The sequence below is a fragment of the Alexandromys fortis genome, unplaced genomic scaffold (genome assembly GCF_014885135.2).
Source record: "Alexandromys fortis isolate MF-2015 unplaced genomic scaffold, M_Fortis_MF-2015_v1.1 scaffold_2_1_26212458, whole genome shotgun sequence".
Lineage (NCBI taxonomy): Eukaryota > Metazoa > Chordata > Mammalia > Rodentia > Cricetidae > Alexandromys > Alexandromys fortis.
This window is the reverse complement of record NW_026067930.1, coordinates 22,208,207-22,234,599: the sequence shown is the minus strand read 5'-3', so window position 1 is coordinate 22,234,599 and position 26,393 is coordinate 22,208,207. Positions and strand designations below refer to the sequence as shown.

Below are 26,393 nucleotides of genomic sequence, written 5' to 3'. Positions count from 1 at the left end.
GAAGCAAAAAATCATTATTGGAAAGCTAGCAAAACCTAGCTCAGGTTATACCTGAGTGGTCTGGATCCCAAGGAAACCTGCACAGAGAGTCATTGTGCCCATTGGCCCAAAATGACCCATCATGATACCTCTGAAATATGAGACCTACCTCCAAAACTACAATTTCTCCGGGAATGCTTTTGGTAACCTCAAAGATAAATGTCCAGGAGGCAGCGGAGGCCAGGCCTTCAGTGTTCAGGATGCTAGAAAGAGTGTATCATTTTATTAATCATACTCAACTGGATATAGGTCAGGACTGCTGGCTGTGCCTGGACCCCATCTTATGTTGGAATTGGAACTAATCAAACAATACGCTCCACTTCTGACCCTCACAGCTTTAAATGGGCTCAACCTAAGATCACCTTAACAAACAGTTCTAGGTTTTTTATAGCTGCGAGAAAACACCATGACCAGAATGCCAGTTGGAGAGGAAAGGGTTTATTTAGCTTATACTTCTACATCACTGTTTATCATTGAAGGAAGTTGGGACAGGAACTCAAGTAGGGCAGGAACCTGGAGGCAGAAGTTGATGCAGAGGCCATGGAAGGGTGCTGCTTACAGGCTTATTTCCCCTGTCTTGCGCAGCCTGCTTTCTTATAGAACCTAGGACCACCAGCCCAGGGATGGCACAATCTACAATGAACAGGACCCCCTTCCCATCAACCACTAATTAAGAAAATACCTTACAACCAGATCTTATGGGGGCATTGTCTTAATTGAGGTTCCCTCCTATCAGATAACTCTACTTTGTGTGTCAAAACAACAAGACTAGCCAGCACAAGGACCTTCAGGGGAAGGGTGCCTGTTTAATGTCACCCAAGATAGTTCCCTCATGTAGATTTCCGTAGCCACACACACCCGGTTAATGCCAGAAATGGCTGTATAATGTATTTCCAGGCCCAAAAGACTCTTGGGTTGCTTCTTCTGAATTTTTACTCACAGAAGGAAAACTCACTCCAGTGTATCCTCATGCATGTTAAACCACAGGTGTTCACCTATAATGAAATAGAAGGCAGGGCCCACCTCAGTTAGAGTCTGGGCTTTCTCATTGTGAGATGAGACACCACCCTTCTCATTCCCCCTGTAGGTGGAGGCAGGTATCGGACTCTGCTGCAATTGAAACATCAGCCCTACTTACAGGGGTTAAAAACTTTAAGAAACCCAATACTAAAGTAACTATAGACCTGGGCCATCTAGAAAATTCTGCTTCCGATTTGAAAGCTCACTTAGATTCCTTAGTGTAGCTGTTCAGAATTGAAGAGGTCTGGACCTCCTCTTTATGAGTAAGAAAGTTTCTTTCTGGCACTGGGAGAAACTTGTTGCTTTTATACCGATCAGTCAGGGATAATTAAACAAAAATTAGTTATGAACAAAATAACCTTCAGGAAGGAAAAGGAGATGTCAAGAATCGAACAACTAGCACCAATCTTTGTTCTCCTGGTTAAATACTGTATTTAGAGCCATGGCTGGGCCAGTGATCCTTTTACTCCTGTCTCCCAGTATAGGACTCTGCTTGCTCAAACGCCTATAAGCAGAGAATACATTCTGTTACACTTTTAATGCTAAAAGGACAGCATAACACTCTGCCCCCAGATGAATGCACAATTTGACTCATACTCAACAGAATATAACAGGCCTCAGCTCTTAGCATAACTGACTCCATGGTGGAAGAACACATTCAGGTCATGAAACTCAGCATGTGGATAGCACCACCTGCCAAAACTGAAACAAAAACCTGTTCCATCAAAATCTATACTGTTCAAGCTTTTTGGCTTCTGCAGCTCTGCTTCTGACTAACTGTTCTTGTTAACCGAAGTATATCAACCCAGGTTATGGTTTTTCTGCTTGAAAGTTCATCCCCGAGAAAGGCTCAGGGCTACACTGGGATCCTGAATACTCAGCGAAGTCACCAGCCGGCTAATAAAGACTTTCTATTGCTTAAACCCATGCCTGCTTAAACAGTCATCTCTGGTGGATACCCCGCAGCCTTCTCAGCTTCTCGGTCTCAAGCAATCCTCCTGCCCACCTTCTGAGTGTTTGAATCTCAGATGCACATCACCTGCCAGGCAGTTTGGATCACAAATAACTATGCGAAATTTCGCCTTGACTTGCCTCTTGGTTGGGAGTTACTTGAATTTTGTGAATTGCTTCTTGCTTTTTTTTTAAATCATAGAATTGTGTTTTATTCAACACTTAACTGAGTGTCTGTGGAATTATTGACACAATGAGGGTCCTGAAGATACCCAGACAAATGTCAGTTCCTGGGACAATTCCTGTTCTGGTTTACTGGTAGAGGGCAGAAGTGAATGAGCAGAGTATGTGTGTGTGGGGGGGTGTTAGTTAGGGTTTCTATTGCTGTGCAGAGACAACATGGCTACAGCAACTCTTATAAAGATAATTAATTACAATTACATTTGAGATGAAGAGAGAGAAAGGAGAAGCAAACAATTCTAAGTAAACTCAGTAAATGTGCAAAAATGGACTTACTCTAGAACAGAACACTCTCGAGATATATAACCCCAGTGAGAAAAAAAAAGTACCCACTGTGGTGGTTTGAAAGAAAATGGTCCCTAAAGTGAGTGACACTATGAGAAGTTGTGGCTTTCTTGCTACAGTATGCTTGTGGGTATGCTCTTGGTGGAGGAAGTGTGTGTCTCTGTGGAGTGGGCTTTGAGATCTGCTCAAGCTTCACCCAGTGAAATAGTCTACGCGTGTCGCGTGTTGCCTTCTGATCAAGATGTAGTCAAAGCCATGTCTGCCTGCATTCTTCTTGCTTTAACAGTGATTAGGAGAGAGTCAGTTCCTTTGCTTCCCAACAGGAGGCATGAGAGTACCAGGATGAAAAGCTAACATTCCCTTCTCTTCCCTATAACAGACCGCACTAAGAAATGATGCCATCTGAAGGAGCTTGCTTTGTGCTTGTTCCTGGTGATACCTCTGCCCCTTGATTACAGGGTTAAACTTTCATAGTTTTGCATATGAAATGTATACTTTGTACTGTACAATTTTATGATGTTCATCTTGAAAACAACGTGCCAGATGAAAATAGCCCAGACACTATTTCTTTCTATGATTTTACTGTATGTAGGACCTGGAACGGTCAAATTCATGGAGCATCAAGGTAAAATGCAAGTCAGTGGGTGCAGATTGGGTGGCTAGGGGATGTGAACTGTTATTTAATGAACACAAAGTTTGTGTTTGGGGTACAGGTAGTGATGCTTGTACAATGGTCTGAATGTTTTTAATGCACTGGATGCTACATTTAAACGTGATTTAAGTGGGAACTGATGAATAATTAAATCGTGAAAAAAAGACTACAGTGAGGAGAGGATATGGATGGGTTGGATCCAAACAAATCATGTTCATATATGAATACTAAATAAAATACTTAATAAAAAACTACATTCGGAAAACATGGTGAGGTACAAAGGGGAAGCTGAATCTCCCACCGGTTGCACAGTTTTGGGCAAGTGTAGCTTTTCTGTGTTTCAGTTTTGAACAAACTAACAAGAAGAAGGCTGGGTAAGTTGATCTTTAGGGTTCTCTCACTTTCGTGATTTGGTAAGATGTAAACTTGGAGGAACTACCGGGGTCTGAGTGGCTGAAATTCTCTCCCGCAGCATCAATACCTTTAACCTTTGTCACCACACAGGTTTGCTGTTGTGTCTACCAAATTTAAAATTCTTTGACCCTATGTCTCTTTCTAGTTATCATCCTATTTCTTCAGTTCCCTTTATAGAAAAATCTCATGTAATTCTCTCCCGCAGCATCAATACCTTTAACCTTTGTCACCACACAGGTTTGCTGTTGTGTCTACCAAATTTAAAATTCTTTGACCCTATGTCTCTTTCTAGTTATCATCCTATTTCTTCAGTTCCCTTTATAGAAAAATCTCATGTTAAAGATATTAAAGTCACTGTCTCCTACCTGACCGTCTTACCCAGCATCTCTGTGAGAACTCGGACTAGTGAACCAGACGAGCACACATGTCTATAGTCTTTAGTATAACTCAGAAGAACCTACACAAATGGACATCACTGTTTTCTCTCTGCTTTCACCGACCTCCACCCTCATATACACCTCACATTCTCTGTTCCACTCACTTTGGCCTCCCTGCTAAACTTTGAAACTACAAGGTGTACATCTACCTTGGGGCATGTCTTTGTTAGGGTTTCTATTGCTGTGACCAAACACCATGACCAAAACCAAGTTGGGGAGGAAAGGCTTTATTTGGCTTCTTCTTCCACATGACTGTTCTTTATTGAAGAAGTCAGGACAGGCCTCTTCCTGTAAGCGGCCAGAGGTGACCCGTGAAGATGGTTCGCTACTCTCTTGACCCAGAAAACCCTACAAAATCATGCAAATCGAGAGGATCAAACCTTCGGGTTCACTTTAAGAACACCCGTGAAACGGCCCAGGCCATCAAGGGTATGCATATCCGAAAAGCCACCAAGTATCTGAAAGATGTCACTTTGAAGAAGCAGTTTGTGCCATTCTGACGGTACAATGGTGGAGTCGGTAGGTGCGCCTAGGCCAAACAGTGGGGCTGGACGGGTCGGTGGCCAAAAAAGAGTGCAGAATTTTTGCTGCACATGCTGAAAAATGCAGAGAGCAATGCTGAACTGAAGGGTTTAGATGTGGACTCTCTGGTCATTGAGCACATCCAGGTGAACAAAGCACCTAAGATGCGCCGACGAACTTACAGAGCTCATGGCCGGATTAACCCATACATGAGCTCCCCCTGCCACATCGAGATGATCCTCACTGAAAAGGAACAGATTGTTCCAAAGCCAGAAGAGTAGGTTGCACAGAAGAAAAAGATATCCCAGAAGAAACTGAAGAAACAAAAACTTATGGCATGGGAATAAATTCAACATGAAATAAATGCAGATAAAAGTAAAAAAGAAAAAGAAAAAAAAGAAGTCAGGACAGGAAGTCAAACAGGGCAATAAACTGCCGACAGAAGCTAATGCAGAGGCCATGGAGGAGTGCTGCTTACTGACTTGCTCAGCCTGTTTTTTTTCTTTCTGGTTTTTGTTGTTGTTGTTGCTTGTTTATTTTCAAGACAAGGTTTCTCTGTGTAGCTCTGGCTGTTCTGGGAATCTCTCTGCAGACCAGGCTGGCCTCGAACTTGTAGAGATCAGCCTGTCGCTGTCTCCTGAGTGTGGGGATTAAAGGCATGCACTACCACCAGGCTCAGTCTGCTTTCTCATAGAACCCAGGACCATCAGGAATAGCACCACTCACAATGGGCTAAGCTCCCCTTCATCTATCACTAATTTTAAAAATGTGTCATAGCCAGATCTTATGGAGGCATTTTCTTAACTGAAGTTCCCTCCTTTCCAATAACTCTAGTTTACATGCCAAGCTGACATAAAACTAGCTAGGACAGGGCATTAATACACCCCCCAACATTTTACATGACTGTCTTCTTCCTTCCTTCCAGTCAAATAACATCAGCAAGATTGTTTTTTAACCACTCCATATAAAACAGCACCGTCCTCAGTATTGGCCTTGCTTTATTCTGCTTCGTAGAACTTATTACCTGAAGAACCCAGTGCATGGTGGTAAATGCCTTTAATACCAGCATTTGGGAGGAAGAGGCAGACAGATCTCTGAGTTCTAGGTCAGAATGGTATACATAATGAGTTCTAGGACAGCCAGAGCTGCACAGTGAGACTGTATCTTGAACTTCCCCCACCAAAAAATAAATACCAACCAACCAACTAAAGAAACTTACCACCTGAAATACTATTTATATAAAGGTGTATCTGCTGTAAAATTGATTAAATTAGAGGCTCAGAATGGTCCAATCACGAGTATTTGGACACTCCTACATTCTGATGTCTGTCTTCAGGTTTGGTCCTTTATGATGACCGATGCTATTTAGAAACAATGTTTTCATATAACATTCAAAGAAAGAAAATAATGGTTATTTCTTTGGAAGTTTATTTGTGTGTTCTAGCAGGGACCACAGCTATTCATGAATCCTTTTAGAGAATAGTTGATTCTCCTCTATCTGGGAAGTCTATCATTTTTGAGCCCAGAGTGCCATGAAGGATGCCCATGGGATGATTAGGGAATGTAAGACTCTTCCTACTTGACATGGTCAATAGGATAGCATATGTCACAATTATGCTTCCCTCACCCCCTGAACATTCTTTTCAAAAATAAAGGAAAGTACTGGCCATGTTCTGTTGCAGGATATATGATTACACTGTGGGCCCTGAGTTTGCATCAATTAAATAAAATCAACCTTGGGCCAAGAGGCAGAGTCAACAACTGGTTGGCATGAAGTAGCCTTAGAGAGCTATGCGGAGTCTGGAAATTGACTAGAGAAACTCACAGGAAGTAGGGAGGAGGGACTTTGAGTCTGGTGATCGTTTTGTTTTGGGATGGCAGAAAGGAAGCTCTTTCTGAGATGCCAGCTAAGGGAAAAGGTCAACTGGTTGCTCCTCTGCCTTTCCGAGCTGACATGTTTTCACCCCAATATCTGACTCCTGATTCTTTACTGCCAAATTCATAAGATTGAGATTTAGTATAAAAAGAACAATGCACATCCGCAAAAGCTTGCTCTCATGCCTTTTGGGCCAGACAAGGACACAATTACTCTACTCACAAACAAGAAGAGCACTGTCATTTCTGACTTAAGGGAATCAAGAGTCAACTATTGGAGTTTAGGGGAGTCCAACATTCCCTAAAGCTCTTCTTTTAGGTGACAATTTTGAGGGGATGTAAAGTTAATATTTTCCTCCAAGCTGAGTAGACTTGGAGGAAGCCTAAAGATTATAAGTCACAGGTGATGGCCAACTCCAGTGAAACAGTGTCTTCCGAACACAACAGGAGTGAGTCACATCTGAACTCACAGAGACTGTGACAGCACACAAGACCTGCACAGGTTCAAGTCAGGCACAGGCTCAGCACTGAGAGGGGAAGGGGACACAAGCCGCCATTCCTAATCCAGAAGCTATCTTCAGTTGACATCTCCTCAGAAATGAAAAATTAGTTTTCTCCAAGGGCATCTCCCTGGGTTTACAAACCACAGTTAAAGGCAGGGCCCATGCCCAGCAGTAGATGGTCCTCAAAAGCAAACTCTAATATTTTTGGAGCTTCCCCCCTTCCTGTTTTGTCTGCACTTTAACAGATCTTTTGCTTATACATTTTGTTTTTTGATTTTGTGTCTTTATGGAATTTCTGTGTGTGCAAATGTGTGCACCTCTGCATCTATATTATCTCTTGTGCTTTTTCTTTGGCTCTTTTTTTCCTATTTGTTTGTTTTGTCCTATTCATTTTTGTTTGTTTTTATTTTATCTTACTTTACTTTTATTTTTTAGATGCCTGTATCTCTAATGAAGGAAAGAAACTGTGTGGATTTTGAGAGGTTGGGAGCATCTTGGAGGAGTTGGGTAGGATAAACTATGATCCGAATATACTGTATGAAAAGAATCTATTTTCAATTAAAGGAAAAGATTAGGTGAGGTTATGAGAGTAGGGTTGCCATAATATAATTTTATAAACTTCGTAAGAGGAAGAGAGTCCAGGCTGACCACCGTGTTCTAGCTCACTATGTGATGTTCTGGGCTTTTTTGGAATTCTGAAGAGCCCTTACATCACACCAGATACAGTGAACTTATCATGAACTTTATTGTTTTCAGAATCTGAGCCCAAATCTCTCTCTCTCTCTCTCTCTCTCTCTCTCTCTCTCTCTCTCTCTCTCTCTCTCTCTCTCGTTCTATTTCTCTGTCTCTCTCTTTCTCAATAAAGATGTCAGTCTGTAGAAAGTGAACTAAGACAAAGTCCTATAGCATGATGCTAAAATGTTGTAGTCCAGTCACATATTGTATGAGCTGGATACATGAAATGTCTAGAAAAAGCAAATCTTTGGGTATAGAAAATACATTGGTGACTGCCTAGAATACATGTTCTTGCACTTGGGAATAGAGACTTTCTAAAAATAGAAAATTACAGTGGTTGCACATGTCTGGGGATATACTAAAAATGTGAATTTAAATGAGTAAATTTATAATGTAGGATATTATATATATATCTCAGGGGCTACAAGTTTAGTTCAGTAGTGGAGCACATGCGACCCCAAGGCTTGATCTCTTGTACCTCCCCCCAGAGCGCTGTACCTTTATAAAGCTATTTAGAAAGGAAAAAAAATGTTTCTGTGCATTTGCATAAAATTTCATTTTTGTAATCTCATCCAAGTTTTACATCATGATTCCATCTATCTGAAATATTATCTGAATGTGAACCCCTACTGTGTAATGAAAATATAACACTCAAACAGAATTTCAGGAATCTAAGCATATCAATTGCTTACAGATACAAGAATACAAACGTGGATAACACATGTGATGGAGCCATGCATGAGACAAGGCCATGATCAGTAAGGTGCTAGATGCTGGTGGTGAGGCTGTTCATTGTTTTGGGGCGATGGAGCTAATGCAGTTGAGTTTGGTTATTGATTGTGATATAGCTGGAGGTTTCTATTGCTTTGCTCCTATTACCACTGTAAAGAATATCTGGTGAACGTCCATTATTCATAGCTTACCTATAAATCTGCCTGCACAATTAGCTTCTTTCCATTATGTACCACTTTCCAAGGAAGTTAGACAATAGTAGGTAATAATAAGTAGGATGAATATGTTAAAAGTAAGACAAGAATTTATCAACATTCCACGGCAAAGCTCATTACTTGGTACAATTAGGTTATGCCAATCAAAAGATGCAAAGAGGGCTGGCGAGAAGGCTTGAGCCTAATGCCCTGAGGTTGATCCTGTGAACTCACTTGTTTGAAGAAAACTGATTCACTCTGTAAGCTTTCCTCTGATCTACACAGCTGTGCCCTGGCATGTGCATACACCACACCCACACACACACACAGACACACACTTACACAGACACACACACACAAAGCAGATAATAAAATGTAATAACTTTTTTTTAAAAAAAAGAATAAGGAATAATGACAACAACAAACAAAAGAAAAATCGGATTCAAGGAAGATCTACTTTCTATAGGACACAAACTTGTGCAATGTAATTAGGAGGTGAGCTGCCCTGGGAAGAAAAGAAGCTTTTAGTTCTGCTGAGGAACTGCAAAGGAAAATGTCCAGTCACTCCTGGAGCTTGTTCTTGTGGCACGTGATCATCGTTGCCCAGAATCCCCATCATAGTTGGCTAGCACAGCTTTCCACTACAGCTTCTTCAGGACGTGGGGACTCTGGGTTTTCTGTGGTTAGTAAGGTCCCTGGAATCAGCGTGAGAGTCAAGTGTTGAATAGAAGTTTGTCACAGAAGCTACTGGTTACTGTCCCCTCCAGAGCCTCATCCCGCCTTCTATTTCTTTCTCCCTTGCACTCATGAAGAGTTTTCTTTATGGCTGAATAATAACTTTTAACTGGAACTATATTCTTGTATATGCCTACCTTATCAAATCTAAAACGTTGCCGCAAAGGATGTGATGAGAAATCTCCCTCTGATCCTGTGTCCTGACACCCAGTCTCGGAGTCCTCTAAGAAACCAGTGCTTCCAGGTGAGCCAAACAACTCCAAAACCAAACAATCCTGGTAACACTGGAAAGCCTCACTCTTGTTTAGTGTTTGGTTTGTCTTTCAGGCCTCTCTGCTCCTGGGGGAGGACGCTTAAGGAGGCTGCCATTGCTCTGTTTAGAAAATTGTCTCAGTCTCAGCCCCATGCCAGTTCCCAGTTTTTCAAAGGATTTGTCACCTCAGCCCCAAACCTCACTGTTTACTTCTGGACTGAGATTTACAGGTGGACTACATGTCCAAACACCATTTGTACGTACAGGAGAACTCACTGTGTTTGTATTTTGACACACTTACATATATTTGACACACTCATCAGGAAACTTTTCCAGGATTATTTGAGCACGACCTTTTCAACATGCAAAAGTTATTTTTATTTCCTATTCGAGGATACGTCTCCGTTTCAAGTATCAACCTGTGTAAAATTTCTTCGAGGGAGGGTATGTGCTTTGGGGTGCAGGATGGCAGCAGAGATGAAGAGAAATAAAGGCAGGTTCTTCAGGGGAAAGAAAAAAGGAAGGGGCGTTTGGGAGCTTCAAGAACATCTTTATTTCGCCTTTTAACTCTCCGCCTTTCAGATTAGAGTTCGGACCTGCTCCTCCGCCCGTATTCAATTATCCTGCAGTCTCTTTTCTGCGAAGCCGCCACCTCCACTAGCTGAGCTGCAGCCCCATCCTGAGCTATTAGCCTGGCTCATTTCCTTTCGTCTTTCTTTCCTCAGTTTCTCCCCGCAATCTTTATAAATCTCCCTTGGAGGAGGAGCGTCCGAGCGGGTGGAAGTCTGAAGACAATGCAACCTGAGAATTTCTGTCAGTCTCTGCATATGCTCCTAAGTGCTTTAATCCCAATTAGGGGCGGCTGACACACGGTCCTATTCATTCCCATCAGCTCTTGAATACATTTGCCTAGAAATGAACTTCACAAATAGAGGCGCTCCTAAATGTGCCCAATAGCAAGGAAAATCGAATTGAGCGCGGGCTCCTCGGGCAGAGGCCGGCAGAGAAGCGTGAATATGGAGGTGCCCCAAGACATTGCAATTCAGCAGCACGCTCGCTGACTTTTCTTTGCACCATGTCAACCGAAAGAACTAAGAAATAAGTTGGAGAACTCCGGTTAAAAGGCAACTTGAGAGGGACTCTGAATACTTTTATTGAGTCGTTTCCAATGGCAGACTTAAAAAAAAAAAACCCAAAAAACAAAACAAAACAAAAAACCCAAACCAAACCAAAACAAAAAAGAAAACAAAACCAAAAAAAAGGCACCACAAAACCCACCATAGGTGTCAGGGCTGCGTCCTTGACTACAAGTTTGAAGTCTCCTGGCCGCCGCGCACCCATCGTCCACGTAATTAAGGGGGAAAAGGCCCCGTCGCCGGCGCGTCATCTGGTGGCGTTCCCAGAGCCGGTCGCAGTCTCCCTATTCAGAACCGGCCTTAATGTCCCACCCGCGCCTCGGGGGCAGAGCAGCTGGTCTGCTCTGACCCGGCCGCCGGGCCGCCACAGACACCCGCAGGGGGTGCTTCCCGGGCCAGCGCTGGACCGCTGGCAACCGCTGAGTCCGGCGGCTCGGGCCTGCGCAGGCCAGCCGGGGCTCTCTCCATCTCGGGTGGGGACTGTGTGGCGCAATAGCGGGGACCCGACTCCTGGACCTACGCGGGGCAGCCAGCTCAGCCTCCCAGGGGACCCCCGAGAACCGGGCCGATCGTCCCCAAAAGCATGATCCGAGACGAACCACCGTGCTCGTCCAGGAAGGCCTAGGTCTGCTCTTTCCTGCCAGGAGGATCGCAGGGTGGCCGAGCTAAGCCGGCCGGTAGCCGGGTGGAAGCTGCGGGCCAGGTCGAATGACCCTCCTTTCCCGCCCGCTGCAGCCCTGTGAGAACGAGCCTCCCTAGGCAACCTGTTAACCGCCGCAGGAGCCGAGTGCCAGCCTTGCTGGGCAGGCTGCAGGACCGCCCCAAACCACGCTCTCCATGCACCTCCGTGTAGGAGGGATTTCGCTTTAACAGGGCCTCTGGACGCCCATTTTAAGTCGATAAAAAAGCTGAGTGGAATGTTTTGATTGAGTCTCAACATTGTCTTTGAATAAGGCTGAGACCATGTAATTAATGTGTCTTTTTAATAAGGGACAATACGGCCGTTCAAGCTATTTAATTTCATTTAATTTTCCATCCCATTTGCTGCACAGCCCGCTTTTACTTTTAACACCCAGCCTTTCACGGCCCATCTTGCTCCACTGGGCACATTAGATTGGTTTCACCCTTGCTTTTTAGGGGAGGAAAAATAAAAGAAAATGTGTTCCTTTTCTCCTTTGTGGACAATTTATTTCACTTGGGGAACTGCAACTCTGAGCCACAGGACAGAATAAAACTCGGCGAGCTGGTGTGAATGCCTCTGGCGCAGTCTCTTTCTTCTCGCGGGGCTGGGAACCAGCCACAACTGGCTATATTAATAAATAACTTTCCTCACAGTCGGCCTTTACATGGTCCTATTGATAAAATTGTTCGCGTGTCGTTCACGCTTTTTCACTGGTTAAGAAGGGCTAGGGAGGCGTCCCGAACCCAGGTCCTGAGCTCGCCCCCTTCTCGTTCTCAGTGCTGGTAAGTTAAACTGGGAGCTGCCAGGCCAGAGGTTAGAGGGGCATGTTCATGACTTAAAATTTATTGCCCTGGACTCATCGGAGAGGCTTCCTCAGGCCCCCTCCCTCTCCCTTTCCCAGTTTTGCCATTCATGGGCCCTGGGATCAAAGGCCCTTTTCTATCTCTGGAGGGGAGCAATTGGAAGGTTGAGCGTGAAACTGAGAGTTTACTGTCTTAAAAAATAGTTCTGGGCAAAACGCACAGTCACATGAGCACGGCTGCTTAAAGTCCACCAAGAGACTTTCTGGTGTCCCAAGGAGGTATAGCTCCGTAGGCTGTGGAATGGGTACCGAGTCTGTTTTCTTTGTGTTCAGCATGGTCTTGTCTTGATTTGCTTAGACTTAAGACCTTTGACCTGGCCTGGCTTTCCCATTGATGCAAGCAACGAGTTTTGTTACTTTCTTAGTGCCACCATTGCTCACTTTCCCAACATGCTTGGGTGAACAGTGGATAGCGTGGCAAGCGACCATTTGCACCCAGCCGCTCCACTTTGCAGATCTGGAGACTGAGGCTCTGAGTAATTCACATCGAAGGTGTCTCGGGGCTTGAATTAGTTTTCTGGCCCTGCCTAGGTTGTGTATACAGGTTTCCAACAGATGGCAGCTTAGGAGAGGACTTTAAAGGCCCTCTTCGATTGTCCGGACATCCTGTTAGCCAGTGTCACTTCTGATCTAGACAGCACAACCGCATCTTCTTGGGCAAGGCACTAATGAGCGTGCTGCACAGGGTCCTCTGTTCTATTTTCTATCATGGGGTAGGGGGTGGGAATGGGGTGGGAATGAGGACACATCATTGGAGCCACTGCAGGAGTTTCCTGGTGACTTCACTGGTGGCAGCGTGGGATTTGCGGAAAGGTGCCCCGAGTTGACCCAAATGCCTGCTATGGTTCTTCTCACCCTGCTGAGAGATCGCGGTCTTTTTTGTTTGTTTGTTTTGTTTGCTTTAAACATAAGTAAAAATCCAGCCTTTTGGTTCTGGAGAAGAAAGTGCCAGGCCTTTCTCCCGGTTTTAAACTTAAAAGCAAAACAAGGTTTGAATTGATGAGTCGCAGGCCGGTGTGTGTGTGTGGGGGGGGGGGGCGGCAGCGGGGAATATGTGATTAACAGCCCTGCGGAGAACTTTCTCCTCTTCAAGGCCGCAGTTGGATCCACAGAGCGCAGCTCCTACGAAGCTTTGTGGCTGCTTCCTACCCTCAGAGAAAACTGAGGGCCCTGAGAGCAGAGAGCAGCAGTGATGCTCAGCTGGCTTCTCCCTCTCAAATTGTTCCGGTGGTTTCATATTTTGGGGCAAATCCGGGTAGAGGGAACAGCTAACGTGGTTCTGAATGGTGGACTGGCCTGAACCCAATCCCTGAAATGGAACTATGGCCGTTATTTGAAAAGTGTAGGTATTTTCTGGTGTTTTCCCATCAAGTACCTGCCTAATTTCTGTATGGCACACGCCAGAAATCAATAGAAGTTAACAAGTCCTCCAAACAGTCTCCATCTCTTTGTTTAATCTCCTTTACAATAAAGCCAAGGGGAGAGAATTAAGAATCTTTGAAGTAGACCAAGGCTCAAAGGAATCAGCCAAGTAGACTTAAAGTAGTCACTTATTTTCCAAAACTGGTTTGTCGGCGAACAATAAAAGGAAGTAAAATTTATGGAGAAATTATACAGTGGATTTGTCACTTAAAATATCGTAACTGTCTCAGGGACAATACCCCATGCTGAGGATTAATGGTCCCGCCGGACCTTTGATTCACCAGCGCCTTTTCTTCGCCCTTGACAAATTGGATTTTTAGGAATGGGAAGGTCGCCTGGACCATTGTGTGCTAGCCATTCAGAGGCCTCGATTATGCAGGGGGCTGAGGGAACCACTCCATGTGACCCTCTCGGGTGGGACTCTGCAGCTGCTTCACAGCGCAACTCTCTCACCAAACTCCGCGCCCTTGCGCTCGCGGTGCCAAAAGGCGCCCGCCCGGATTGAAAAGGCGCAGTGCATGCCCGCCCGCGTCACTCTGCGGGCAGAAGACGCACGTCGGGGTGCGGCTCCTTCTTCGCATGAGGCTGCTCCTGGTTCTGTCACTCTCTCCTCGTGGAGGACCCCGCGAGCCCCAGCGTCTGCCAAGGCGGCGGTGACAACAATGCATGGAACTTCACGCACTCCGGCTACCAGCGTGAACGCTGACTGCTGCATCCCGGCTGGCTTGCGCCTGGGGCCCGTGCCTGGCACCTTCAAGTTGGGCAAGTACCTGTCAGATCGCAGGGAACCAGGGCTCAAGAAAAAGGTACTGGGCCATTCTGGATTTCCGTCCCTTGCGGTTCGCCTCCCATTGCTCCGATCCAGAAAAGGGATAGAGAGGAAAAGCGGAGAAAAGGGATACCTGCTAATTCTGCAGAGTAGAATTATCCGATTATCCTTAGAATGTCTCATAACTGAGCTGGACGTGGGGTGGATTGAAGGGAGGACAGAGCTGAGTGGAAACAGACTCTAGGTGGGTGCGCCAGGATCTGTAGGGATGCGGGCCTGTGGGAACTGATAGTTTTCCCCAGCGCTCTCGGGGACCCCTCAGCAAGGTGGTAAAAGGTTCCTAACTCTCACCTGGGCTCTTGCTTCTTTGGGCAAACATACCCTTTTCTCTGGAGGCATCGGATGGAAAGGACTTTTTCCCGGTTCTGTTTACTAATTTGAGGCTTAAATTTTGTTTTAAACAAGTCAATCCCTTTTCTCGTAGGAGACAGTTCTTGTGAGGCTATTAGTTTTCGGAATATACCAAGTCCCCATTTAATTACTTGTGGGTTTGGGTAGGAAATGGAGAGAGGATGAGTCTTGTGGTGATTAATCTTGATGCCCTTTGAGAGGTAGCTGAGCCCCACCCTCGAGGCGACACCCAGTTGGGACCCTTGCAGCTGACTCTCAGAGTCTGAGATCAGCAGGGACAACTCTTCAACGCTGACCGCTTCCTCCCCCACCCCCACAGTCTTGACCCCTGATTAGAGGGGGAATTTAAAGACTCTTGCCCGCAGAGGGTGGGGGATGCCTTAGCAGTCAAGGACTGGCAGTCAGGACCGGGAAATTAAGTCAAAAGCTTGTTTAAAAAGGAAAGACCGTGGTTTTAGCCAGCGCCTAGAGCTTTTTTTGCAAGAAGTATCTTCCGTGTCTGAGGAGCAGGACCTGCACCTTACTCCAGGTGCCAGAAAGCCTCTGGTCTCTCGTTCCGCTCTACAACCGGTTTTGTAGCTAACCACGCCTCTCTCTTTAAAAGCGATTTAATTGCTTTTAAATGGCCTGCTAGCTGCAGGCAAAATTTCTCCGCGCTGGCTTTGTTCTGAGCGTTTCACCGCGGAGTTCTCTCGCACCTACGAGCAGTTCTATAGAATGGGGAGGCTGAGAAACGGGGTAGGAATACTGCGCCAGGCTTCAGAACGGGCTTGAACTTGGAACCACTTCCCTCCCCCCGGTGTTAAGGATCCTAGAACCGCGCGCATAGAGAGAGAGAGAGAGAGAGAGAGAGAGAGAGAGAGAGAGAGAGAGAGAGAGAGAGAGAGAGAGAGAGAGGTGGGAGAGTGTTTTGTGACTGTGCGCCTCTGGGAGCTCTCAGAGAATGCCTTTTTCAGCTGGTGTTTCCAAGGTGTGTAGTTGTGGTGATGGTCCTGGTGCTGACTAACATTCAACCTTCCTCCTTTCTCCATCCTCTAAACTGAGGCACTGAGGAATTATTCTCCCAGCAGCTCATAGAGGTTGGGTCAAAGAGCATTTTCTGAAGTTGGGTGGGGCGGAGTACAGTCTTTCCTCTGGGTTGTGAGCCTGGCTGTGGCATGTGGAGAAATGACCATTGCTTGTATTGCAGGTGCGCATGGTGAGAGGGGAGCTGGTGGACGAGTCAGGGGGCTCCCCTCTGGAGTGGATAGGGTTAATCCGGGCAGCCAGGAACCCCCAGGAACAGACTCTGGAAGCTGTTGCAGACTTACCAGGAGGACAGGTACTGTCAGTGCCCCTCATCCTTGTCAATTCCAATTGCATCCACTAATGGTCCCTAAGGCAGCCGGGCATTTTGTAAGTAAAGAACTTTGAAAGGCAAGAGTTCTCCTTTTAAACGTGCCAATGACCCTGCAAGGAAGATACTTTAGGTTTGCCATTTAAAGGAAGAAGGATGAGATTCAAAGCTACCCAGTAGCTTCTCCAGGGCCACAACATCAGCATTTAAACCTCTATTCTCTAGCACCAGGAAATAACAGAGAACCTTATTATTATTACTATTATTGTTATTGCATTATTATTATTATTATTATTATTATTATTATTATTATTATTATTATTACATCCTAGATCTTCTATCGAGCATTACGAGATGTCCAGCCAGGGGAGGAGCTGACTGTGTGGTATTCTAACTCTTTGGCTCAGTGGTTTGACATCCCCACAACTGCGACTCCGACTCATGATGAGAAAGGTATGGCCTCTGAGAAGGTCTCCCCAACAGTGAGGGCGAGCAAGCGTAGAGCTCAACTCTTCTCCTGGGTAGTGGGAGATGATCCCAGACCCGAAGAACCTTTCTGTTCCGCTCTGTGGAAGCAGAATTCATGCTCCTTACAAAGGCAAAGAAGGAACTGCTGCCTTAAAACCATTAGCAGTGGTAACAAAAGGGGGTATCTTGTCCTCAACTGCAGCGGAATACTCCTTAGGAACTTCATGGTTTCTCTCTTTCCCATTATGTACCCCGAATGACAAGCATTTACTTAATGAAGAACCAATAGAGGAGACTTAATATGCCACAACAAATACATCCTGAGTTCTAGACCCCAAAACTTAAACCTAGAATACTTTTAAAAAGGTACAAAGGTGCTCTTTCTCTGTTAGTTTTACGGGACAGCTGTGTATTTGGTAACATTTTAGAAGCATCATGGCACTAGCAGCTGGTCCCTTGGCAGGTACTAAAGTCCTTGCTTAAAATGGTATTTATCCGTTTCCCCCTACTAAGTCTACTGAAATTGAATCTGGGATGTATCCCAGTTTCTTCTCAGATTTATTTGATTCCTTCCAAGCCAAGAGCCAGTTAATGCAAATTAAGGGGTAGCCGCTAAAGAGGACCACATTTCAAACCCTCCACACAGCACTGAAGGACAACACTTCCTGTGGGAAGAAGGCTAAAGTAGTTAAGGTTCTGAGACTCCCTTCTCTTACTCCATTCGGCTTCCTCTGCCCTTCCCCCTACTCCTTAATTGCTTTAGCCTGTTTATATTTTTCCCAAGACGCTATTTACTTATAGACAACAACTACAAAAGTGTTCCAAAATACTTTAACACAATCTCCTCCAGAACAGCTACTCCATTGCGTCCCTTTAGAAACAGGTAAATATTGATAAAAGTGTAGCTATTTGGAAACAATTTTTGGGCTGGACGGGTTATTTAGAGAAACGAGTCATTTCACTTCAAAGTACCACTGTTTTCTGTAAATCAATTCTATTTGTTTTAAAATAGATTTTTATGTCCAGTATTCATAAGAATTATCCTAATATAGTTTGTTCCTTGAACTACATTATCAGAATCTTTTGTCAAGTCCTTCCAGGAATAAGCACAGCTGTCTGTAAGGAAGTGTCTCAAGCTTGCCACTCTACAACAAATTGTGCCAGCCACTTCTACACAGAACATTTCCCATAGGGACAACCAAACAGGGAAAGGCTGCTTGTTTAACGCATGTATTTTATTTCAGCCAACTACTTTTACAAATGCCATATGGCAACTGATAATAAAAAAAATCCATCATTTTACTGTTGGGGAAGGTTATAGCCTATTTTGAACCTGACATTTCTAGATTGGCATGTCTGAAATCTCTAAAATTGCATGAAAGGCAGGAGCAAAGTCATTTATGAAGAGTGACTCACTTGGTGAGAGTTGAACCTTAGGATCTGCAGGACCTGTTGATGAAGATAAGCTGGAATACACACACACACACACACACACACACACACACACACACACACACTTGCCCCAAGTTTTGGGAAGAGGAAGAAATTATCAAGGATAACATCTCTTTTTACAACACCAGCTAACTTCAGCTAGTTTCAGTTTCACAGAAAGCTTGAGTTACTGCCCTTCATTTTAAGAACAAGGTGTCCTTGGCTTTGCATTGGCAGAGCCATTCTGGAGCAGACTTAAAACTCTTGAAGACAGGATGTAAAGGAGCAGCTGAACTTCAAACACTGCAAGAAAACCAAGGGACCACCCTCCTCTTTTTCTAAGAGTTGTTTTACATAGGTGTTTTACGCAGGCAGCAGGAATATTGCCATGCTCTTGTATAAGTCTTTGAGAAACACCTGGAATAGAGTAGTATAAGCAAATTGTCTGTCCCCCTATTTCTCCCAGCTCCCCTTTGACCTCTCCTGGAATAAACTGCTCCCCTCCTTTGAGAGAGACCTCGCTGGCTTGAAACTTACTATGTAGAGCAAGCTGGTCTCCAGCTTACAAAGATCTGCCTGCTTCTGCTTTCCAAGGGCTGAGATTAAAGTCTTGTGCCACCATGACAAGCTCTTTAGTAATGTCTTAAAAGCAGGAGCTGAGTGGATGGAAAGAGGGAGAACGCAATTTTTCCAGTAAATCTTAAGAGACCTACCGTGTACTTCGGGATTTCCATGTGGCCCAATCAACTTCTTTCTCACAGACATCATTAATTTTATCAATCAATCAATCACTTAAAAACACAACAAACTGCAGGCCTGCATTTGTATGCACAGTGGTACATAGAAATTAGCTTTTAGTACCTGATTAGTAGCTATGCCACACATCTGTCTCTGGATTGTGTTCAATGACCCTAGTAAGTCAAGACTTACAGTGGAAGAGACACAAAGAATTGACACTAACTACACATGCACACCAGCATAACACTAACGGTAGAGAACTCTGCACTTTTAAGTGCAGAGTACCTTTCTCGTTTTTATATATTTACTAAGTGAAATATATCTTGCCCGGGCTTGTATCTGTGCACCTATCTAGGAGTTAGTTAACTTTCAGGTAGAACTGATAACGCTACACCATCCTTCTCAGGATATACTCATCCATCGTAGGATATCAAAAAGTAGAACTTTTTTTTTCTTCAATGCAATCCGATGAAGTTACTAAAAGAAATTAGGACGCATATAATTTTTGAAGAGTAGCAAATCACAGTCCTTATGTGGGGATTCATTTGGTCACGCTCCAGGAAAACCTCAGGCGAGTATTTAAGTCTGGGAGGGGGTAGAAAGGGTGGAGAGCCGACACAAAAGACATTGTTATATGAAAAGGAATGATTACATATGGCCCATACATACAGGACATTGTCTCGCCTGGTAATGAGGCGCTCACGACTATTAGATTGGCCTTTGTTCAGTTTATCCAACTCCTTGACATACGCCACCTATTCTGTAAACGCCAACAGATGGGCACAGGCACAGCACAGCTTCAACACTTGATTTAAGGCAACAGCTGCTCTCTGCCCTTCCCAGTCAGTTTTCCTGTGCCCTTCTCTTCCAAAGGGTATTTACTACGAGGGTTTGGAGGAAGTCTTCATTGGACGGCCCCAATTACCTGGTTTGCTGTTTGAGTAGGCCTTTGAGGATAGAGGTGACAAGGGTTGGCCATTTACACGCTTTGGGAGGGTCTTGATAGGGTTACTGAACTTTATCTATCAGCCCTAAGACCCTCACCCCCATCCCTGCTTCTGCCGCACCATGGGTCAAAACCTGGACTTTGCCTGGTGCCCCGGCGCTTTCCTTCTGGCTCCCTTGCTTCTCACAGGGTTACTTTCCCACTCTCTCTTGCCCAGGAGAAGAGCGCTACATCTGCTGGTACTGCTGGAGGACGTTTCGATACCCTAACAGTCTCAAGGCACACCTGCGTTTCCACTGCGTGTTCAGCGGCGGCGGCGGCCGCGCCTTCCTGCATCAGGAGCACGCGGCCAGACCCGGCGCTGGCCCGGCTGCAGAAGCCCTTGGCCTCCCTCCGAAACCCACCGCCCCGGACTTGACCGCACCCCTCCAGGCAGGTGCTTTGAGGCCCCAAGCACAGGCCCCTCAACTCGCCCCGGCTTGCGGAGCGCGGGAGAGCATCAAGCGGGAGGCTTCCCTGGCGCCCCCGGCCACTTCGCCGTCCCCGAGCAAGTGGGGAACTCCCAGGAAGAGCAAGGAGCAGCCAGATCGCACCCTGGAAGGGAGCGGGGTGGCCCGCGCACACAGTCACTTCCTGGGTATCGTGGGCGGCTCCGCAGCCGGCGGCAGCGGCTTGGCATTTTACCCCGGCGTGCGCTCGGCTTTCAAACCCGCTGGTCTAGCCCGGGCAGCCGCGCAGGGCGACCCCTACCGGGAAGAGGGCGGCGGTAAGGGGCCCGGCCTGGCATTGGGCCGGCTGCTGGGTGGGGGTCGGGCCGGCGGACGCCCCAGCAGTGGGGAGAGCCCTTCTGGCCACCACCACCATCACCACCACGCTCACCACCACCACCACCACCACCCCAAGTGTCTGCTTGCGGGGGACCCGCCGCCACCCGGCCTGGCGTGTCCCGGGGCACTGCGAGCCTTCCCCCTGCTGGCGGGTCACACGGAGGAGGTGTCCGCCTTTAAGCACGTAGAGCGCGCCCCACCCGCAGCTGCTGCGCTGCCCACCCCGCGCTACGCTGCTCTCCCTGCACCCGGGCTCCCCCTGGAACGTTGCGCGCTGCCGCCCCTCGACGCCTCGGGCGGGCTCAAAGCCTACTCCAGCAGCGAGTGCAGTCCTTTGCCCGCCGTCATGCCGGCCTTTACGGTGTACGGCGGAGACCTGCTCTACGGCCCCCCTGCCGCCTATTACCCGCTCAAGCTGCACTTGGGCGGGCTTCTCAAATACCCCGAGTCCATCTCCTATTTGAGCGGGCCCGCGGCGGCGGCGGCGATCGGCCCGGCGGAGCTGGGCTCCTTGGCCAGTATCGACCGCGAGATCGCCATGCACACGCAGCAGCTTTCCGAGATGGCGGCCGGGAAGGGTCGCGCCCGCCTGGACTCGGGGACTCTGCCTTCGGCCGTCGTGGCAGCGACAGGCAGCGGCGGTGGGGGCGCAGCAGGCAAGCCCAAGACGGGCCACTTGTGCCTCTACTGCGGCAAGCTGTACTCGCGCAAGTATGGGCTCAAGATCCACATGCGGACGCACACGGGCTACAAGCCGCTCAAGTGCAAAGTGTGCTTGCGGCCCTTCGGCGACCCTAGCAATCTCAACAAGCACATCCGACTGCATGCGGAGGGCAATACGCCCTATCGCTGCGAGTTCTGCGGCAAGGTGTTGGTGCGCCGCCGGGATCTGGAGCGTCACGTCAAATCCCGCCACCCGGGCCAGAGCCTGATCGCCAAGGCGGGCGACAACCCGGGCGCGGAGCCGGGCTATGCCCTGGAGCCTGGGGATCCCAAGAGCGAGGACAGTGATGTGGACGTCTGCTTCACGGATGACCAGAGCGACCCTGAGGCTGGGGGCCGAGGCGAGCGCGACTCCTAACGCTTCCGCGGAAAGGGAAGGGGTGTGGACAAAGTAGAGAGAGGTGGTGACAGGAAAGACTTTGCTGATACTGTCGTTATTCTGGGGGAGGGTACTGGATTTGGAACAGTGAGCTTCTCCAGTTCTGGAATGGAGCAACGTTTAAGGATGGGCTGAAAAACAGTCAACGAACAGCCCGTTGGGCGTGTGTCTCCATAATTCAGGCCTCTAGACTCTGGCATAGACCCTCTCCCTGCAGGCATTCTGGTCTTGTGGTTCAGGATCACATCAATATAAGCATCTCAGTGCCCTCAAAGGTGATGATTTTATCTGCCACACGTTTTTGAAAACGTTCTTTTCTGTGGAGGAAATCGTGCCTTTTGGAAAGATGTTTAGCGTCAATTTTGTTAGCATTTCACCGCGTAGGCCAAACAGTAGCTCTGGCACCCACATACTTGTTTCCGTTTTTTTAAAAGCCGTTCTCCTGTCAAAGACCACTCCTTGCCACATTGTGTATACTGTGGTAGTGGATGCACAAATTGGTCAAGTTGCAATTATTTATGGGAGAATAATGATAAATGTAAAATAACGCATGAATCTAAGAGCACGCAATATATAAATTTTAAAGAATATCCTATTTGGTAGAATCCAGATGTGTATGTTGTTTTATAATGAATGATGTACAGTGGATACAGTACTTTGCTCTTGTTTCCATTTTGTGCAATCTTTAAGACTAATAAAGATACAGACGAGAGTTCGATTACTTGGCAACTTCAGGGGACTCTTTAAAAAAGTAGTTCAATTCAGAAAACAACCATTGAGGAAACTTCACAAGATAAGTCAGAGAAGATTTACATTATTCACAGAATTAATGTTAATCGGGGTTGTACAGGGAGCAGGCGAAGCCCATTGGTTTCTAAAACCATTGTTAATTATGCTAAGTGCTTTATGTTCACTTCAAGGACCTTCAAGGAAAAGCAAACATGAACAAAAAAAAATAACCTTTACATATATACAAATATTTCCTTGTCACAAACAATCATGGAATCAGAATCAGTATTTCTTTTTGTCTACCATTTTGACAGAGTTTACCTTGGAACTATAAAAGGAAATTTGCTCTAAGCATTTTATGAGTCATGCATTTTAGTATTAATTCAACAAACACTAGAAGAGGACCTGTTTTTTTGGAGGTGCTTAGGTCTCCCTCCCCCTTGTTCTTCTTCCAGCAACTTTGTGCTGTTAGTTTTGGCCCCATTTTACAGAAGAGGAAATATAATTTGATCACAGTGTACAGGCAGTAATTAGAATGGCAAAATTGTTAGCAGTGACTGTATTTGCTATTTTTAAAAAGTGATGTTAGATATACATTCTAGGAAGAAACCCCCCCCCCCACTTTTAGAAACAGGGAATTAGGCCCTTAGTTAAAGGCAGGTACACTGAGGTCCCAGGTCTGCAGCTGTTTTCTCAGAGGTTAGTTTAGATAATTTGTAGGGTTCTCATGGTCACAGTCACCCAATCTTGTCCTTTGAATCCTGAATGCTTTGCAAGTCCCCAGTGCTGTCTCCAGCTGGAAACACTGCCCCTTGGTCACTAGGTAATGGCAGAAACTTTTTTTTTTCATCACAGCCAAGAACATTTGATTTCTATTAGTGGTGATCTTCCAAAAGATTCCTTTTATGAGGAGATGCAAAGATGTGTGCTGGGAATTATAGGCTTTCAGTGTTAGCTGACTAGAGATTGTCTTGTTGTCTAAGAGAAAGCATAAAGAGGGGATGATACACACAAAGAGACAGAGACAGAGAGATATAGAGACAGAGAGGCAGAGATTAGTTTTGTGAACATAATGGTAATACACTTTTGTTGAGGAACTCTTCTGGACTCCTTGAATTTCTTTCCTCTAGGAAGGAGGTTCAGGGATGGTCTTGATACTCTTGACTAGAAGGGAACCTAAGCTCTGTAAATCAGTTTTCCACTACTTGCTTAGCTACCATGTTTTGTCCTTTGCGGTCTTGTCCTTTGTAATAGTGGTCATTCAAAAGTAGATACATCCTTGGACAGAAGGTTGAAAGAATTTTCTTTTTCCTGACATCAGATCTTCTAAGTCCTCAAGGGAAAATCAGAAGTCCAGATTTGAAACATGGGGTAAATATTCCATTAGTCATAAAATTATAGCCTGCACTTCATTTCCTAGATCAGTACTAGTTACTGTAACTTCTGTTTGGTGGAAAAATAGTCAGCAAACAAACAAGAATTGTTTGGTTAAGTGAAATACATGGAGAATTAGTTAAATTCTTAAATACATTAAGAATTGATATTGATTTGGTAAAACAAAGCTCCAGCCACCCGTTTCTCCCTTTTAGACTAGATTATAACATTAAAAATAAAAACTAAACATAGATTTTTTAAATTTCTTAATTGCAGCTTGTTTGTAATTCTCCATAGACTAAGTCAACCCCGTTCTTTGTTCATGCGTTGCATCCTAACTCCAGAGATAATTAATGCCATTTTCTCTCCATCGAAGTCCAACCAGCAAACACAGTCAGCTAAATGAAGCTTTCTCAGGTTTTCTTAGAAAAGTTTTCTTGAGACAAGATTTTCCTGTGTGCCCTAGACTGGCTTTGAACTTAGGGAATCCTTGTGCCTCAGACTCCCTAGTTATGGAATTCAGGCATCTGTCCCTTTCTTCTTACTCCCTTTTACTCAATATATTGGTGACCCTAACTCATTGAGAGCAAAGCCAAAGGTACTGAATACTTCCTAGATTTTTAACAGAATATTCTGTGCCATGGTATGAAATATAAATGAATAAAAAGAAGAGGAGGACGATTCACGTCTTTCTAAAGCAAAAGGCTCCAGATTGTTTAGCATTACTTAAGTTGAATATTGAAAAGTTTTGCTAAGTTAAATAGGTCAGATATATCTGGGGTTTGATGTTGCCGCTGGCACTTATTAGCGTCGCATTTTGGCCCAGACCCTCTGTTGTTACTGTTTCTTCATTTGTAACACAGGGTAAAATACGGTAGTTTTGAGCACTCTAAGGTGATGCTCGTAAGTAAGTTAGCATCATGCCTGGTGCACAGAAAGCTCTCACTTCTACTCTAGTAAGTTGATATCTGCTCTCACTTAAGATTTCGCCACAAGGAGAAGGGCTGGAGCCAGGTTTTCTAAGCAGTGACAGCTTGTGCAGGACATTAGTTTTGTTCTTCTAGCTTTGGGAGACGCCACAACATTTTCCGTAAATAGAGGCTTTCTAAACTTGAAGAAACATTTTCAGACTTCTTGTTTGGTTTCCACTGTAAGCCCAGAAACCAGTTTCAAAGGCTGATGGCGCGAAGTGAATGTTGTTTTCGTTTCCAATTACTAAGATTTGAAAAGCTTGGCTGGTCTATGAGGGTTGAGTTTAAGCAGAAGTGCAGGGAAGAGGCGAGCATGCGCACTCTTTAGTCCAGAGGAAAGCCAAGACTAGAGTAGAGCTGTAGGTCTGGCTGTGGTGGGGAAAAAAGCTTTTAGTGATTCTGAGCTCCAAGCAAGAGAATGGTTAGCGCTGCTGAGCTTGTGGAGTTGGCGGAGTTGAGCTGAATGGGCGGTCATTGTCCTTATTTCTATAGCTCCCATTGGCTCATCCCTTGCTATTGGTAGCGGACCAGCAGAGCGCTGGAGCCCGGGCGGCGGCCGCGGTACTTCGGGAGCCTTGCTACGGTGTAAGGCCCGGGGTACCGTGTGCCAGAGCCGCTCTGCAGTTTCAGCGATTCAGCTTCGGTTTCCCAAGAACAGGAGTTTCAGGGTTGGGCAATGGAATGGGAGTTTCATCTCCTTTGAGAGCCCAGGAACCTCTGGAGCAAAAGCGCTCTGAAAAACCCCTGCGACCCTTGATAGGCGAGGGGTCGCAGCCCGGCTTGTCTCGGTTCCGGGCCCTGCCTGGCTGCGACGGGGAACTGAGCACCAGTGCCCTACGCTCTCGCCATCTGCCACCAAAGGGAAGAAGGCAGAGGCACCCGCACGGCCGAGGTCGTATGTGACCCTTGACCACCCAGGTGTGAGAAACACAGGGAGGACTCAACAGACGGCGCAGCCCAAGTGTTTAGTTCCAGAAGGAGCTCCCGGCTTGCTCGCTAGGAGCTGGGCGACCTTCTATAAAAGATGAAAGGCGAGCTTCTGTCATCTGCAACTATGGTTTAATTCAAATTAGGGGAAAACGTGCGACAGACAACTTGTTAATGCCTTTGACTTGGAAACCATCCAAGGGTCCTATAAAAAGGGACCAAAATTGGATGGATAGCCCTTTTAAAGACATTGATTTCATTTTCAGTACAACATGTTATTTAAACTTAGAAGTTTTATGTAAATAGATCAAAAACCTAACAGACAAGTTTATTGAAAAATGTACAAGTCATATCACCAAAGGGAGATTTGATTATTTGAGTTAAACAGATAATGACAAAGGTTTTTTTTATGTAGGTTGAATAAATTTAAATTTGGTTTAAAATGAAATGTATAAGTTATCTGAATATCCTGTCTTCACCTTTTCCTATTCTTGTGCACTTTTCCATAGTTTGTTAGTGCAGACAGGAAAGCAGATGCGCACTTCCTATCTTTAATGCTGCCAGGGCAATAATGTTCCTGAAGTTACCCTAAGCAGTGGATTGTTTAAAATCTAAGGTTCTGCCACAGTTTGTGTCCAAATGGGAGGCACTCAGATGTAGACTAGAAAGCTGTGC

General features: G+C 45.7%; 1 protein-coding gene and 1 pseudogene across 1 annotated transcript; both read left to right on the top strand.

Annotated features, from left to right (window-relative positions):
* Positions 1-4,319: 4,319 nt before the first annotated feature.
* On the top strand, positions 4,320-4,925 carry LOC126503414 (60S ribosomal protein L17-like; annotated as a pseudogene).
* Positions 4,926-14,207: 9,282 nt separating this feature from the next.
* On the top strand, positions 14,208-21,696 carry Prdm13 (PR/SET domain 13). The gene is given in 6 exon segments (XM_050144946.1): positions 14,208-14,268; positions 14,271-14,332; positions 14,334-14,495; positions 16,059-16,190; positions 16,538-16,658; positions 20,006-21,696. Coding segments are annotated over 6 exon segments (2,229 nt in total).
* The last annotated feature ends 4,697 nt before the right edge of the window (positions 21,697-26,393 follow it).